Source organism: Thunnus albacares, chromosome 19 (assembly GCF_914725855.1).
Source record: "Thunnus albacares chromosome 19, fThuAlb1.1, whole genome shotgun sequence".
NCBI classification, from domain to species: domain Eukaryota; kingdom Metazoa; phylum Chordata; class Actinopteri; order Scombriformes; family Scombridae; genus Thunnus; species Thunnus albacares.
This window is the reverse complement of record NC_058124.1, coordinates 1,167,825-1,185,186: the sequence shown is the minus strand read 5'-3', so window position 1 is coordinate 1,185,186 and position 17,362 is coordinate 1,167,825. Positions and strand designations below refer to the sequence as shown.

At 38.4% G+C, this 17,362-nt stretch overlaps 1 protein-coding gene across 7 annotated transcripts in view; it reads left to right on the top strand.

Moving 5' to 3' along the window:
- epb41a (erythrocyte membrane protein band 4.1a) overlaps positions 1-14,696 on the top strand; it is a 103,061-nt gene extending 88,365 nt beyond the window's left edge. For 5 of the 7 annotated variants that reach the window (XM_044335936.1, XM_044335931.1, XM_044335934.1 and 2 more), the window contains 4 exons: positions 2,702-2,818; positions 5,230-5,310; positions 5,604-5,723; positions 11,428-14,696. In XM_044335936.1, coding sequence (XP_044191871.1) covers positions 2,702-2,818; positions 5,230-5,310; positions 5,604-5,702 — 297 coding nt within the window. In that variant the 3' untranslated portion in view covers positions 5,703-5,723; positions 11,428-14,696. The remainder of the gene's footprint in view (positions 1-2,701; positions 2,819-5,229; positions 5,311-5,603; positions 5,724-11,427) is intronic. The other 2 variants (XM_044335932.1, XM_044335935.1) reach the window with 2 other exon arrangements.
- Positions 14,697-17,362: the final 2,666 nt, after the last annotated feature.

Genomic DNA, 17,362 nt, shown 5'->3' with positions numbered 1-17,362 from the left:
ATCAGTGCAACATGGTGAGGAATGCAACTTTTACTGCTGTTGGTTCATAAACAGATATTTTATGTTCATTATATCGCATTCAGTCGTACTGTAAGACAGGAATTACGTCAATTGACTTTGTCTTCCTCATCACTCTTTTACAAGACAATGAATGGCTCCAAAAACCAGACAGAACAGTGACCCATCTTCATTCTTGAAAACCTAGGTTGCAAAGTGTCAGTCTATCATCTGAAAATATCGTAAAATTCACCTATCTGCCAAATAATGCACCCACACTGTAACTGACAAAGCAAATGGAAATATCACTTTTCTATATGTTAATACTTGTCGAACAGGTGGTTTGATAAAGTACTTATCGGCTTTTTTACCCATGAAGCTTTTATTGCTCCTATAGTAACAAACGACTAGTTGTAGTCATCTCGAGTAAAACGTTAACTTTACTCCACCTGGTTCACTGTCTCCACAGCAGCCTCTCTCTCAAACACTCAGAAGAGAGGACAGAGAAGCTAGTGTGACAATACATGACAGCAAAACGTGGCAGAGAACTCTATGCATAGTTGTTTTTCTTTTCTTTCGGCTAAGATGCTGTGAAAAAATACTTAGATGCTGCACTTGAATTTCACATTGTAATCCTGTACACTACTCATTGCTGAAAAAGTTACTGTAAAGGGGTTACTGCCCAATGCTGTATATGACGCACCACTATAGCTCTCTGAAATAACAACACATTTTTCCAGACTTCTTATGTTGGCATACAGTAATAGTACAAACACCTGAAATATGAACACTTCTAGTGTTACCTGTTTCTTTCTGTTGAGATTGTGGTGGAGTTATGGTCAGGGGCATCCATCATCATTCATCTTTTGACTGCAGCGTGATAAGGAGGAAATGAATCTGCTGGCATTAGTCTCTCAGGAGTACCCAGTCTGAGTCTTATCTGAGCTGAGATTGCTGTAACTGGCTCTGTGTCTGTGTATCTGTCTCATACTGTGATCTGTGTTTTAAGAGAGAGATATACAGAAAAGTCCAAAAAACTCATCTTTTGTCAACGACTAGTTGACTCTACAGATTGAAGTAAAGCGACTGGCATAGATAAAGTACAGCATGTTTGAGTTTTTACACAATTTTTTGAGTTTCTACAGTGAAATGATTGTTGCACACATGTAACAACACATGTGGTACCTCCTCCTGTGTTGATGTCTCTGACTGTTGCGATTGCCTGCTTTAGTGGAAAAAACGTGCACATGTGCTTTCTCTTATTTATCATTCCTACAAGTTTTTTTCACACCCCACTTGATGATTTCAGTGTCCTCTTATAAAGTAAAGCTGCAAGTGTACATCCCTCGTAGCTGGAACAACAAGTCCTCCAAATGAAACGACCAAATAAGTGGTTTGACCATGTGCATTCCAGAATGTTAGGTTTTGGGAAAGATCATGGTTTGGGTTCAAATGAATCACTTTGTTGAGGTTAGAGAAACATGTGGTGTGGGTTTATATTATTACTTTCTTAAAGTTAGGCCACCTTCATCATCATGGCAACAATAATAACCACAGGGTTATGGTTAGGGGACAATCGTAGTTACGCTTTTTAAAAAACTGTCCCGACTCATGGTTGGAAATGAACAGCAGTCTCCTGTGGCAAACTCCACTGTTGGGTCATACCATCCACATAACCCACCACCTCCGAATGAAGAAATCTGTCAACTTATATAAGCATCATCTCAACTGTGCCACTACTCCAGGTCATAATGACTACAGCCTCTACATGGTATCTGTCACTCAAATGTAACTTTATGTTGTTTTGGAAGGACTGGCATTACGACCTATTATGTCATTTTTCTTGGGAGGACAGTCTCAGATGGAATGTTTTGGTGTGGTGGACAAAGCAGAATCTGCCCAATCAGATAGCAGTTAGCAATCAACACATAGCTACACTGAAACAATTTATATCTGCTTTTAATATATATATCTAAATGAAAAACCACTGGTATGGTATTTTAAGACACATTTCAATTGGTAATAAAAAAGTTCTTAGGTTCAGCACCCAGCTCTAATTCCAAATGGGATTAAAATGTCTTTAAAGGTCTCACAATTAATGAATCAAACTCACAGTAACTGAGTGTTTGAATGCATCATTTGAGATTCTTCAAGGAGGGTTGAAACGAGGGAAACTGAACTTTGTTGTAGATACTTGAATGGTTATTAAGTCTCCTGGGAAGGGATGAAAGCACAGCATTGTAGGTGGATTAGTGGTGTCGTAGACATCCTCCTCTGTTGAGGAATGGTTTGACATAGATAGCCTCCTTCACTCCTCTTTCAAATCATATGTCTTCCCCATCCAAAATATGTACTCTGTTGTCCTTGAAGGAGTGTTCCTTATCTTTTAGGTGCAGGTAAAAAGCAGTTTACCTCCATTCACACCTGGCCTCAGGTGACTCTAACGACTGTCATTACAACAGCCAGGGGCACTAACGAACCAAGTGGTATCAATAACCTTTATAATGACCCCACAGAGGTTAAATACCAGGGACTCCCTGCCAGCCAGTTAGAACTGAAGCCCCTTGGATGAGAGGCAAAACGTCTTCAAGTATCTACAACCAAGTCCAGTTACCCTCGATTCAACTCTCCTTGGACAACTATGACCTGAATGACTAAGAATGTTCACAAACATCATTTGAGATTCTTGTGTAACACTGAAAAGGTGTCTCTCCCACAGCCGGTGGACAGCCTGGCAGAGAGGGACTCAGGAGTGCTGCTGAGTGCCCAAACCATCACCTCCGAGACCATCAGCACCACCACCACCACCCAGATCACCAAGGTCTGCTCACTCCACGCACAGCCTCACAGTCAATACAGATCAATAAAGTAATTTACCACCATCCTGTGATGGATCCCTACTTTCAATCACCTGCGCCAGTTGTATTGACCCTTCACCGCATTGTTTAAGTACCTGCTGGGGAGTGATTGAGAGGGACTTCAAATATTGTATTATATTTTATTGTGTATATGGATTAATAAATAATAAGTCGTAAGAATAAAACTATTTTTTATATTGGAGTGCAGAGGATGAATTTAGGAGTCTCACACCCTGAGGAAAGAAGCTGCTCTGTAGTCTGGTGGTACGATAGCAGATACTTCTGTATTTCTTGCGAGATGGCAGCATGGTGAACAGGCTGTGGTTGGGGTGGATATGGTCTTTTAGTATCCTTTGGGTTCTGTGCAGGCACCTCACCTCAGCGATATCACTGATACTCTGTAGATGGGTACCGATGACGTTCTGGGCAGTTTTCTTTTCTTTCATTGGTTCCTGAAACTTATTGGGATTTTTTGTCCATATTATTAGCCAAATGGGTATCTGCTTTTGAAATTACAGTTAAAATGACAAATAAACTTCAACTTGAATTATGAGTATCTCATCATTTTAATGAAGATATAGCAACTATTGTTTTGCTAAGTCTTTGACATTGACTAACTATTTTAAAGTCATGGGTGGTTGTTGGATGCTAAAAAAATAGCTCAATCCTCTAAATCTATCTAAAATTACAATAGAAGAAACTCATTTGAAGAATATGAGCAGAAAACATCAGTGATGCAAAGAAGCAATCTGCGATGTCCTCTGCAAAAATATATTGGGCCTCATGCAAGAAGCACTGATACGAACAGATTTGTTCTTCAGTGGAACGTACAAGTGATTTAATTTGTGAATTTGTGGCATTCATCAATTTTCTCATGCTCCAATTTTTCTCTGAGGTATAAACAAAATTCACGAGTGATCTAGACCTGTCATACAAGTCATGAACAGACCAACACAACAAACTGACCACAAAGCAAAAAAGACTAATTTGACCAGAAATCATGATGTCTTCATTTATATTCTTTATATTCTGTTTAGCATATCATCATCATCATCATCATCATCATCGTCATCATCACCACCAGTTCACTGAGAGGTTTTTTAGATGGCATGATGTTGTGTCGGTAGTAGTTGCAACAGTTGCCTCAGGGTATTTCTGCAGGTCTAGTATCATGTTGTGTTGCAGCTGACAGTGTAACATCACCTGCTCTAGGCTGTAATATTCTCTCCTCTAATTTCTCTGTGACTGTCACATGACCACCTCACATATTAGTCACGGAGTGCTTTGCTTTAGAAAGATGTTTTTTAGCATCTAACTAACAACTACTGACACAATGATAAATGTGACTTGAAGCTCTGCACTGTCAAATTCTTCTTTGGGAACATTTTGGTGAATGAAAAAAACGGAGCAGAACATTAAGGGGCATCGATTATGCAAATGATGAAATCTCGTGAAAATTCATCAGGCTGAAACCAGAGATTTATGTCATGGTTGTGCAGTAACGAGAATTTGTTAAATCCGACATGGAATATTTGTGCAAACATACTTGAGAGTTTCAGGACAAAAATAATGAAAATGAAAAATGAAATGGAAATGTACTTTCATAAGACCCCATGTGCAACAGAGGGTAGTGGAGCACAGACAAGAAATGTGGCTTAGATATTCAAATGTTTATACAAATCAGATCAAAAACATTTTGTTTCTTTGCTGTGTCATGTTATACATGTTAGCTGGTAAACACTGTTATTTCATGTCCAAAATTCACCATATAGTCATCTATATAGTGTGTTCAACATTTTGTATATGGTCATGTACTGATTATTATACCGTATATAGTGCACTCAAATGATAATGCAAAGTTTATAAATGTAAAAAGTAGCATATGATCAGTGGTTACTAACCTTGCACAGACAGTAGGAAAATGTAAATTCAGATGGCGGTCTAACAATCAATCTTTCATGTGCATCCTATAGTTAAAACATTAGGAGACCCTCAGTGTTAAAACATTAAAATTTACATACTCTGAAAAGAGTGACATACATGCTGCCAGTGTAGTTATTTGCTGTAATTTAAATGCATGTACACACTAATATTCTCAATGAATATATCATATCATTGTGTTACATGTTATATTAATAGCATGGCTTTACAAATACAGATTATGGATAGCATCTTGCTTATGTTGATGCCCGCTTGCATCATTCTCCAAAACTGTGACAGTTTACTTTGTGTCTGGATTCATCTGATCCCCAGACTACTATCAGGGAGGGAAGACACGTGTTATGTCTAGATTTCCTGCTGATGTGGATTCTGTTCTCAGTCAAGTTTCCCTCTAAGGAATAATGCTCAAGCTTGTTTCATGTCTCTGTTATAGACGGTGAAAGGAGGAATCTCTGAGACTCGCATTGAGAAGAGGATCGTCATAACTGGAGACACTGAAATTGATCATGACAAGGTGAGAAATGTAAATGATGCTTCACTGTTAACACTAAATGATGTAGTAATGATGTTTCCTCTAAGCTTGTCAGTAAGTGCAGGTGGTTTAATTGCGTGTTGCCACAGATTTCTGCTTGAGATGTGTGTGTGTCTGATGGGTGAAGCTGGATTTATTTGTGAGCTTAATTCCCCTCAAAGAGCGATTGCTTGCATATATCAAGTAAATCTGTTCTGCATGAAAGTCATTTTAATTAAACTCATTAATTGTGCGCTACTTAACAATCCTGTTGTTGTTGTTCTTCCTTCACTCAGGCTTTGGCTCAGGCCATTAAAGAGGCAAAAGAGCAGCACCCAGATATGTCTGTCACCAAAGTGGTTGTGCACCAGGAAACGGAGATCTCCCCAGAGTAAGATAGAGTGATCCTTTGGAAGGTCAGTGTCCTCCCCATGCCCTCTTTCATCCACCCCTCTCCACCAATTTCCTGGTTCAGCACCTGATTCCATCTAACACATCCAACTAAACCAACATTATCCTTTTGCTCTCAAAATAATCCATCCATCCATTCTCTAAAGCATTTATCCTGTGTAGAGTCACACTGGGCCAGAGCCTATCCCAGCACATGTTTGGTAAGATGCAGGGTACAGGTTGGCAGAGGCAACTTACAGCTGTGAGGTTAACCACTGAACCACCCTGCTACCAACCAAAAGTTATGCCATAGTGATTTTCAAATATAAAAATTATGTGTAAATATGTCCGAACATGAGCAACATGGAAAATATTTAGATTAAAACTCCACTAACTTACTATTCCATGTACATGCAAGGACACTTAATTTAGAATCTTGTTATTTCCATATGTATATGTAGCATATGGGGGCATGTTGTCAGAGGTGAAACAATGAAATACAATCCAGAAAGTCAAGTTGGAGTTATAGATTAATGCATTTAAGGACTTATCAGAAGCTAAAACCCTGCAAAGCAGTTTGTAAAACTCACAGACAGGATTTTACAACTCTGGAAAGTTTTCATGGCAGCTGTTTTATCTTTCTTCATGATGATCACGAGGTAAACAGGCGAATATGGCGTTCACATTACAAAGTAATCCACCAGGAATGTGCGCTTGTGTGTATGTGATTAGCCACCACTGATATCGGGTTGCATTGCAGCAAAAGTTGATTCCATTTCAATTTCTTGCTGGATGGCTACTGTGATTTTTTTTGCTGAGCTGAGCTTATGCGGTCCCCCCTCCCGCAGCATAGACACACTGCCCCCATTCAGATTAACGGGAGGGCTGCCGTTTTTCATGCATTGCCGGATTTGGTGTGAATGTAGCTAAAGCCTTGTGTTGTAAGTTGCTATGGCAACACGCAAACATGGCACACAGTTCAAAGATCCCCTCTAGACATGTATTAAGACATAAAAATACTCTGCTTGGAATAATAATGTGTGTCTGATATGGTTTTTCCACAAAAAAATGAAAATTACCCAGTTAAAATCCTTAAACTGGCATTCACTTCTGTTCCCTCGTTAAAAATTCTAGAATCTCTTAATATGCAAATATATTTCGTGCTTCACGTTTCCACATTACACTTGCGTACGCTGCATACAAGACCACGTTTGGCTTCCAAACTAATTGTGATGTCACAAATCATGCCTGCAGGCCCACCCCTTAAAATCTGATTTAAGGTGAGTATAGAGAAACTTTCCACTTTTGACAGATGGATGTGAAAACAAACTCTGCACATATTTCATTCTGCACAGTGAAGCTCATACATCCACCTGAACAAGAAGTAAAACAGATTTTTGAGTGGGAGAGGAGTTTTAAGGTAACAGAAGAATCTGTCAGCCATAAACTGTACATTAGTTATTGAAAAGCTGGTTTGTAGTAAACACTGTCGAAGCATCAATAACCTGAATATCAACACACAGATCCACTCCAACAACTCCCAAAAGTGATAAAGCATACTGTGTGTCACACTCTGTGTACGGCTGCTGCAGAGAGCAAGACAGGAGATGAGTTAATGATGCAACAAGCTGTTTAACATTACATGTGCACTCCAACAGCTGTAACAGTAAAACGTGTTTGTATTGTTGCTATTTCACCATTGTGCTCACCCCGCCAGCATCCAAACACATATTACTACCAGTCACTCCCACTGCCTGATGTGGATGACAATGCCCTGCAGGTCATTGGACTTGTCTTTTTAGACAAGTGAATAAAAATGGGCTCAGATACAGCAGGTATTTACTGTCTGTACTGTACATCAGTCAGCAACTTCTCACTTGGTCTCGTTGGCCCAGCACAAAAAACTTGCCTGCACTCTTTTTCTGAGGTTTCCAATCAAATCCTGTGTTCAGCTGTGGCTGGGTATATCCTCTTACTTGCAGAATACCACAGAGCACTGACAGTTTCGCTTTATGTGAAGCCAATAGCAAGATTTAACTGAAGTGGTTAAACACATCATATTGTTCAAAATGAACCCATAATGAGCCACTGAAGTAATGACAGAAGCCAACACTGTAATTACATCAGCAAAGCAATCAGTGGCTACAAGGAGACTCAACAGAATGATGTAATGTTGTCAGTATTGTGACTCAGTTGATACTCCTTAAGATTCCACATTATGACACAGGAACTATACAAATGAAATTGTGTAAACGTACTGCATGGCTGTGGGGTGTCTGGTAACAGTTTATTCAAGTATGTTCTAACATGAAACAAGATACCTCAGCATGAGGTATGTTAAATAATGGTGCCCATGTGCTTTTAATTGTAGCCCTGTTTATGTGATGTTTAAAGGTCCAGGCTGGGAATCTAGTACTGTTTAGCCGGCTGACAGGCTGGTATGTAAACACAGCGGCCCTACCTCCAAGTCTGTCTCTGCAGTGGGGGGAGCCCTGCCTGGCCTATGCTGTCTGCCTGACCAGAGAGACACATAGCTGACACAAAGCTGCAGAAGTAATAGCAGTAATAGAAAGATGACTTGTTTAGACATAGTCTGGACTCTGAATGTTTGGTAACTACAGAGAGTCTATAATAAACCTTGTCTTACTACTTGATGATAGACAAAAATGAAAGCAGCATGAAAAGAGGTAAACTTTTCAACTTCCCTTTATATCTATATACACAAGGAGGTAGAAGTACATTATAATAAATCCCTGGTGGGCAGGTGTGGTGAGCCCATGGGAAGTGGGTAGAGGGATATGAACGCAACATGACATACACAAGAGGAGAACAAGCTTTCCTCTTATAGGCCTCTCTCAAAGTGCTCTTGTGAAATGTCATTCTTTGGGAACGGACCAAGCGGCAGCTACCTTCAAGTGCCACCTATGGCCACTAGATACTCCAAATGACTCCCGTTCAAAAAGCTTTAACTTCTCTCTAGAAAAAATAAGTCATTCAGTTTTCATCATTTCATCATTTTTTGAGTCACAATGGTCTTAATATATAAATTCAGGTCCTCTAATAAGTGTCCTGGTCATTTTGGAAATTATTTCTCTCTCTTAATAAGATATAAATACTTATAGTAGCCTTGATCTCTGCCATGTGGCTGTGATTGACAGGTGGCTCACCTGCTGCTCTCCCTGGCTCCAGGACTCACACTTAGTGTGTTGCAATACTATTGTTGCAATATTTCACTAAGTTTAATGGTACTTGATTATGATACCTGCCCTGTTAGCATAATTTAGCTAAAGTAGCTAGCATTAGCTTGGGTCCAAGGTAGCAGGCGTGTTTCCAGAGCATGAAAGGCAACACCCTGCGCTCCTTATTTGGAAGCTCCAAATGGAAAAGATGGTGCCGACCATAAGCTGCAACTTGGGCTTCAAACCAACTCCAATGCAAACCAATGGGTGACATCACACCTCGCTATGTCCATCTTTATATACAGTCTGTGGAACTGACTTGTACATGAACTTGGAATAGATAAATATCCGCAAGTATATCCAGCTGCAGCTGCAGCACGAACGTGCAGTATCTGTAGTAAAATGGGTGTGTCATGTTGGGTTAGGATGAGTCTGCAAGACTGCAGCTACGTAGATCCTTCTCAATATCCCAGCACTCAGCCTGCAGTACTACTGGAGGACATGACTCAAACCCATAACTGTTATTATCAGGGTATCTGCACATCTTGAGAAGTCTTAAAAGGCCTCGAGTTCAGCTTCCTCCAAAAAAATACATAAGGATTAAAAACTCCCGCCAGCAAAATGGAACACTTTGCTGAAGTATGTGTTACAGCATAATGTCAGTAGGGTGGCACCCAGCTTACAGCTTACACAATAGGTTAAACTTCAGATTTTAAATGTTCAGTGAACAACCAAATGAGAAAGAACATGATGAGAAATGAGAAAGAACAACAACAAAACATGTTGTGGAAAACTTTATGCAACCACACAATTCTTTAATGTGCTGCTTCACCACAGCTTACTGCCATTACTAATGTCTGCTTTTTTCCTCCCAGCAATAAAGTATTTTTAATTCTCTCCCAGCGTTTTATTCATTGATTTAACTCTCTTCCAAGTTGGTGTTGAAACACAGTGTCAGAGTTGTTTTCTGTACATCGACTCTGAAGTTTAATCAACTCCTAACCCAGTGTATCGCCTTAAATTATTGATGATATGCACAATAGTTTAACTGAGAGAAATCCTGAAATTTCTAAAGAAGCAGTATCAACAGATTGCTTCTCTGTTTTACTGGCACATTCAATCAATTTCAATGTTTTCCATTAGAGTGAAGCCTAACCCCTAAACACTAACCACTACATCTTTACTCTGATTTAAAGTCCTCTACTGTATATCCCACTGTTCCAGCATAGACATGTTTGTTGCAATGCTACACATGCAATTCCCTCTCAACCTGCTCACTCCACATTTTTTGACTGACAAGTTAATCCTACTGGATTTGAACAACTCCACAGACCATTACTGTAATTAAACTCACTCGAGTGTAAGCTGCTGTGCTATGAAAACATTTTGCAGCCTTCACTTTACTGAAGGGAAATGTTACAGTAGATCTATGTAACTAACTGTATGGTTACGCTTCAGATGTTGCAGAGGTGTATTTATTATTAACACTGACTTTATCATTCTCTTTCTAATTTCTTTGTCCACTAAACTGTTTGCAACTGCTGCTCAGTTAAGGGGAAATATTAATTCATGCTCCTCGTAAAAGGTTATGCAATGCATACACAAAACATGTGTATTGTATCTGCTCAGTATAAATGATACTATTTATCCCAAATGCAGAGATAAGATAAGCAGCAGATAAGCAAGCCTTTATTTGAAACAGAAAAAGGCAGATATTCTCAATTTTCCATGTTTTTAAGTATATTTTATGATATTTGATTAAGAAGCTTTCTCATTTTCTGACCTACTCCTGCTTTAATTTGCTGTTGATACTGTTTGTTGTTAATATAAACTCTACATTTCCTCCATATTTGCTTGTTGTCTCAATAAATTCAGCATAATGTATCTTTATTTTACACAGTAGGGATAATAAGGCCAAAAATTGTTAAATAGAAAAAGGATAACAATGAAGGCCATTTTCTTCAGAAATGATAAAGGGAAAGTGCATATTCTCAAATAAAACTTGTCTCAAATAACAGCTGGCAACATCTGTCATGTCATACTTAAACAATCTTCTGCTCTGAATGTCTTTACTCAGTTCTACAGCACTTTGCTTTTAATTAGTGTTAACCCTACTCTCAATGGAATTAAACACTTCCTGCACAGATGTGTCACATTAAAAAAAACCTTCCAGCAACTCAAAGGGCTTAATCCATCCCCTTCCTGGTAGACTTTTAATGTGAAATGATTTGCTGGGAGTGTCAAAGTTCATTGACAATATCTTAAGAATGACTGAAAAAACAGCAGAGTAGAAGAGAATTTATGGTTTCCATTATTATCCTAATATCATTATAATATCGAAATATTATCGTGGCTTAACCCTTCTAGGATAAAAACACTATTATTGTGAAGCAATTTACATGTTCCTTCCGTTCTTACGTTTTGCTGGTGTTCATATGTTGAGATGTTCAAATCCCCTAAAGTTCTCTCTCTCTCTTTTTTCCTCTCATTTTCTGTCCCTCTCTCATTTTTTTCATTCTACAAATCTTGAACCCCACCTTGGTCCTCTCAGCTGTCACCGCCCTCCCTCCTCACTTGTGTCTCCATCACACCATTTTACCTCAGCGCCCCCAGCCATCACACCCAATTGCACTGCCTTCGACATGAACCACCAGTCGGAACAATAAGTGAACATCAGAGGGAACAAACTTCAACGTTGAACTATGAACTTTAACCTCCATGAGTGTGGAGTTCGGCCTGAAGGAGATGGAGTCAGCAGAAAAATTCCCAAGAACCCTCCCAGTATTCCCCACAATCCCCCTCTTGTTCCACGAACTGCCAAAAGATCAACCACTGGACTGATGAAAAAACATCTTTTTTTAAGAGAAAGAAGAAAGTAAAGTACAGCATTTGTGGATTTATTGCTCTCCAATTTGTCTGGAGATTTTAAGAAAATTTTCAAGGGCATTTGGTCTTTTAATCTTGAGATTACTGGTACTTTATTTTTCTACAGCTTTTCTTACCATCAGAATTGGTTATCAATAACTTGGAGGTCAAGTGTTTTTTTAACAATGTGTTCCAAACAGCATTAACAAAGGGATTGTGGGTGATTTTTCTTGGGATTGTACACATCAGGACTCAAGGATCCCTCTCAAATTTTTGCGCTTGACAGAGTTTGGTGTCATTTCTTGTATAGTAAATATTTTATTTTCCCTCTCAATGTGAAAAAATATTTTTTCAATTAATGTGTGAAAATGATTGATTTTTGTCAAACCAGGGGGGCAATTACTTCTTTCACCTTATTTAAGACTTAATCATTTGTTAAGTGATCTTTTGATTGTTTTAGTTGTTCTTGTTGTTGTGGTTGTAGTGCTTGTTGTCACTAGAATGGGGCTTTATCAGGACCAAGGAGACAGCAGTGTACTGACCTTTTCTTTATTTATTCCCACCTTTGTCTTCTCTTTATGTGTTTTGCGTTTTAGATCCTCTCAGCGCAGATGTATGTAGCTTCATGGTTTTGTATTAAGAGCATTCCAGATACAGTTTTAGTCATTTCTACTGAGCATGGCAGGAGCAACTGTTGTTTCACATTTCTACTTTTCTACCAAATGGGCAGTGTGTACTCATCCAGAGAGAGACAATTCCAATGACAGTATACTCAAACATGACAGCGGTCGATTAGAGCTAAAAGTTGACATTTTGCTTGATTGGTATTGCAGTCGAAGAGATGATAACAGGATGATAATTGTCTCATTAAACTGAAATGCTATTCTTTACATCTCCTCACTCTACCAGAGCCTTTACATGCATGCTTGTAATTTGATTATAACCTGAGTAAGGCAATATTCCAATTATTGCAACTATCACATCAACACATAAACAAGGTTATCTGGTTAATGTGGTTAATTATACCCATTAATTACACCAGTTTCTAACATACAGGGAGTGAGTGAACTTGAGGTGTCTACACAAAGGATAATTCTACTCACAATATAGGTTTTGTTTTTGAAGTTTTGTCCATCAGTTCTATTGATTATAATAACATTATACTCAACAAAATAATTGCTGGGATCTAGGAACATGGCAACATCAATACAACAAAGTAACAGAGAAAGAAACACAAACAAATCAAACCCACTGGAAATTGGAACCCAACTGTTTATCCAGATGTTCCTAACCAGGGGGTCAGGACCACTACATATATAGTTTTGTAAGGGTAATAAGAATAAGAGATAATGATTCGATACTCATATCTGACCATGTTATTGACCCAATAAAATGCTTTCTAATAATATCTCTCAAAATACAGTATACCTTAAATGACAAAACATTATGCCAGTAAAGTGGCGCTTATGTTTCCTAGCAAACACAAATGAATAACTTAAGTCTTCACAGGTTAAGATATTCCTGAAGTTCTAATGGTTCAACCTGATATACTAAATCACTATTACTATCTAGTAGTGACACACAAACACCACAAAAATAAGACCAAATCTGTAATAAACCTCAATTATCCTTTCACAGCCTGTCCTGATATACACTATTCATTACAGTCTAAGGAGGCACCTTTCCCTCTGAAAATGGGTGATGGTCATTTTAGATCAAATAGTCCAAGCTGGAACTAAACTCAGGAATTATCTCAGAACTCAAAGTTCATTTTCACTCACAGACACTTGCTGTCAGTGTGGATGCTATTAGGACTGTGTGACACAGAGTAAACATAAATTAGGAATGTGCTACAGTATGTCTTTTGGAAATAAGCCTGATCATATGAACAGAGGTTAGTAGGTTAGTGGTTTTAGTTGCTGTAGTTATTTATTTAAACAGACAGTCCCAAGATCAAGATTCCTCTGTTCAAGTGTGTTCAAGAAAAATATATTAGTACAAGTACAAAAGCCTACACAAACATAACTCAAATACAATTTACACACACAATTGACAATTAGTTCCACATTAAAGAGAACAGGTGCAAGTAGTATTCAGACTACTTGAATAACATATTTTGTCTTCAAGTGAAATAAAAGATTTTAATGTGTCAAATTCAAACTGTTGGGAGTATGGTTTTTGAAACCAGTAAAGACATGAGTTGTATCATTACAGTTCTCAGCATAAAAATGTACATTGAAATGTGGAGTAGCAGGGATATAATTTGTGTACATAGTGACTAGAAGAGGACCCAGAATAGATCCCTGCGGGACACTTATTGGAGCTACTGCTTTAGTTCTTCCTGAGAGGTGGTAATAAAACCAATTTACGGACCATTCACCTAAACCTAAAAAGGTTGTTTTCAGTCAAATGTCATGGTCTGCCATGTCAAATGCTTTTGATAGGTAAATAAAAAGTGCAGCACAATGTTGATTGTCCAGGGCACTTGTAATATCCTTTATTACAAGTACTGTGGTTTGCATACCATGGTGATCCTTCATTTAAACTATTATCTTAACCTGCATATTCTCATAATTGACTTATTATGCGCATGCAAATACACTGCAACATGACATTGTTAATATTATAATAACATATAAGTCAAGGAGACTGACGTCAACCTTCTCCTGGGTACACACTGTCTATTCAAAACATATTTAGTATGGCACATGTAGTTTATGTTTTGTCAATTTTCAAACATAATGCTTTTTTGGTACACCATATTCTGTACAGTTCTCCAACATGTTGTAGTTCTTTCACAGTGTCATTGTGGCACTCCCTTTTCTTGTTTGAAACAAGCAAACCAACATTTCTAAGTTCTTTCTTAATTGTGAACCCTCACTTTACCATCACAGGAAGACAACATGTAATAAAAGAGCACCATGCACAGAATAAAAATGTAGACTTTGTATTTTATCCTGTTCTGTCTACTAGTTGTTTTTTTCAAAAAACAAATGGTATTTGGCAAAATTTTGCAAAATAGGTAAAAGATGCCATTAAGGGTTCTATATGTAGAATTGTGAATCAATTTACATGTATTAATCATTGTATTGATCCTTTTTTATTGTCAATGAGTGAATGGGTTGTAACGTAACTTAAAAAATGAGACGTTCCCCAACTTTCTCAGTTGCCTGTAGACTGATTTCTATGTGAAGGACCTGGGCCGGATTTTCCGCAAAAATCCAGTGGATGTGACATTTTGCATATTCCCGAGTGCCTTGCCTCTCTCCCACTAACATCAGCAAACAACCGGCATAACAACACAACACCACAACAAAAACGGTGCTATCCAACTAGAAACACCCTGCAGATATTAGCTCTCCAGCTAATGAGACAGCTAGCTGCCTCCATCAACCACTACACATTTCACAATAAAACACCCCCGCAATAACAAGTCGCCCACTGCGGAGCACACACAGCTAAAACAATATTATTTCCTCAGCACAGGAGTAGAAAATAAGCTCCAGAGTGATAGCCCTTTTAATTTTTCTGTTGGTTGTCCAAAGGTCGTAACAAGCACACATTTAATAACAAAACCGCAGTGTGTTACTCCCTTGCCACAGCTCACTGAGTCTACTGGTGTTTAGTAAACATGATTGGTAAAAAAAAAAAAAGTTTGAGAGTATATTTTTGGAGGTTGGGCTGTGCAGATTGGCTCTCACTGGTCAGCAGCCTTAGTCCAACACAAGCCTCTGTGTGTATGTGTCTGTGAGCAAGCGAGTGCATGTACATACAGCAGTGGGGGGAGGGGGGCTGACTGACTGGGAGTGAGAGATGCTTTGCTGAAACACGGTGCAAAACACAACATTACAGATCTTTTATGCAATTTTGAGAAGTGTAAGCAATAGGATGTTGACTGCATCTCATTTAACGGCAAGAGGTATCACTAATGAGAAGGAATTTCTGATTCTTACAAATAGAACCTTTAATAAAATACACTCAGGTCCAAAAGAGCCAACCCTTTCAAGCCATGAGAGTCAGCAGTGTCGTTTATTTTTGAGTTGAGTTTAGCAATGTTTGGATAATGGACCAAAAAATATATGGCCACAAATGCCTTTATCACATTTAAGAATACAAATGCAGAATACAAATTTAAAAATTAAATTCTACCTATATTAAAAGTTTAAAACCCTGCCAGGCAGCATCTGTTGGTTGCAATATTTAATACTCCCCATAAGAAAATGTTAGATGGAACAAACATGCAAATGGTTTTGCTTTTCTCAGTGCCTTATCAGCAATGGGGCTAAATATGAAGTTTGATTTCAGGATGGCACCACAGAACAGCTTGTGAAATTACCAATGTGTTCTTCCTGTGGAGCATAAATGTGCTCAGCTAATGTCATGGCAGTCACCCTCTTCTATTATGCAATAATTTGTGTGAACATGGAAAGTTTAGTGTAAGGGTGCCAATAGAGGAAGCATCCCAAGATCACTACAATCAACTGAGTTCATCCTCTGGAGAAAATCTAACTGGGTCAATAAACACACTCATTTCAGGGTGACATGGCCATTAGATTTACTGAGTATAGTTTATAATTTGTTTAATTTATACACACAACTATATAATTTTTATGGCAATGTGGCATTAGCAGTCTTGGGGCAGTTGGTTGGGTCAACAAAGAAAGAGACTCTGACGCAGGAGACTACTATTTGTTTCCTGTTTTCTACCAACAGTCAACATTGGTTTCTTTTAAACATGACCACCATCTTTCCCTAACCTTACCTAAGTAGTTTTGAAAGATAGTGTCAAACAGTGCTGTCCTACTGGTTAATGCTGGGGTACAGGGGTCAGTATAAATGTAGGTACAAAGTAGTTTACATGACTACAGCTGTGTTTGTTAATTTAACTACAGATATTTTTGTGTGACATCAGAATTCAGGATGGTAGAGAAATATCTTGGTGAGGCCATATTAATGTTTGCTCTCACATTCTGGGTGTAACTAGCCTGCCTGTAGGATCATTCTGTCAGCGAAGGAGAGCTCAAAAGTTCAGTGGTGGGATTTGTCTAAGATCAGAAAGCTTGGAAATGAAATCAGACAGAAAAGCCACTGAATTAAAGATACTCATTAAATTAAATACTGACATTCCAAAATATTTACTAAGGCTGCAACTCAACTCTACTTCCGTAAAACTGATGCAGCAGGAGTCCATGAACAAACTGCCATAGTGCAATGCAGCATGTTTAATGCTTTAATCCTATATGCCCTATGATTGGCTGCAGTGAAATGGAAGATAATATTTTTATTTTTATTGAAGGTGCTCTTTTCTTCTGTGAAGCTGGGTTTTTTAACTGTTATTTTTAGTTGTTTTAAATTTGTGCTGTTTTTGATGTTAAAATAGCTGGTGCTATTTGCTGCAGCGTTACAGCCGAGTTTGCAAATGAGAATTGTAGGAACAGCATAGAATTCATGGTGTTCATTTTGTAATTTATGGCCCCGTTTAGAGTGAAATAGATGATAAAGTAGCGTATGCTTTAGGGCATGGTTACGTTGTGATTTACAAGTTGCTACCACGGCAATAACGTTGATTATGTAACATAACCATGGCGTAACCCCAGATTCACAGAGTGTAGGCATAGCTG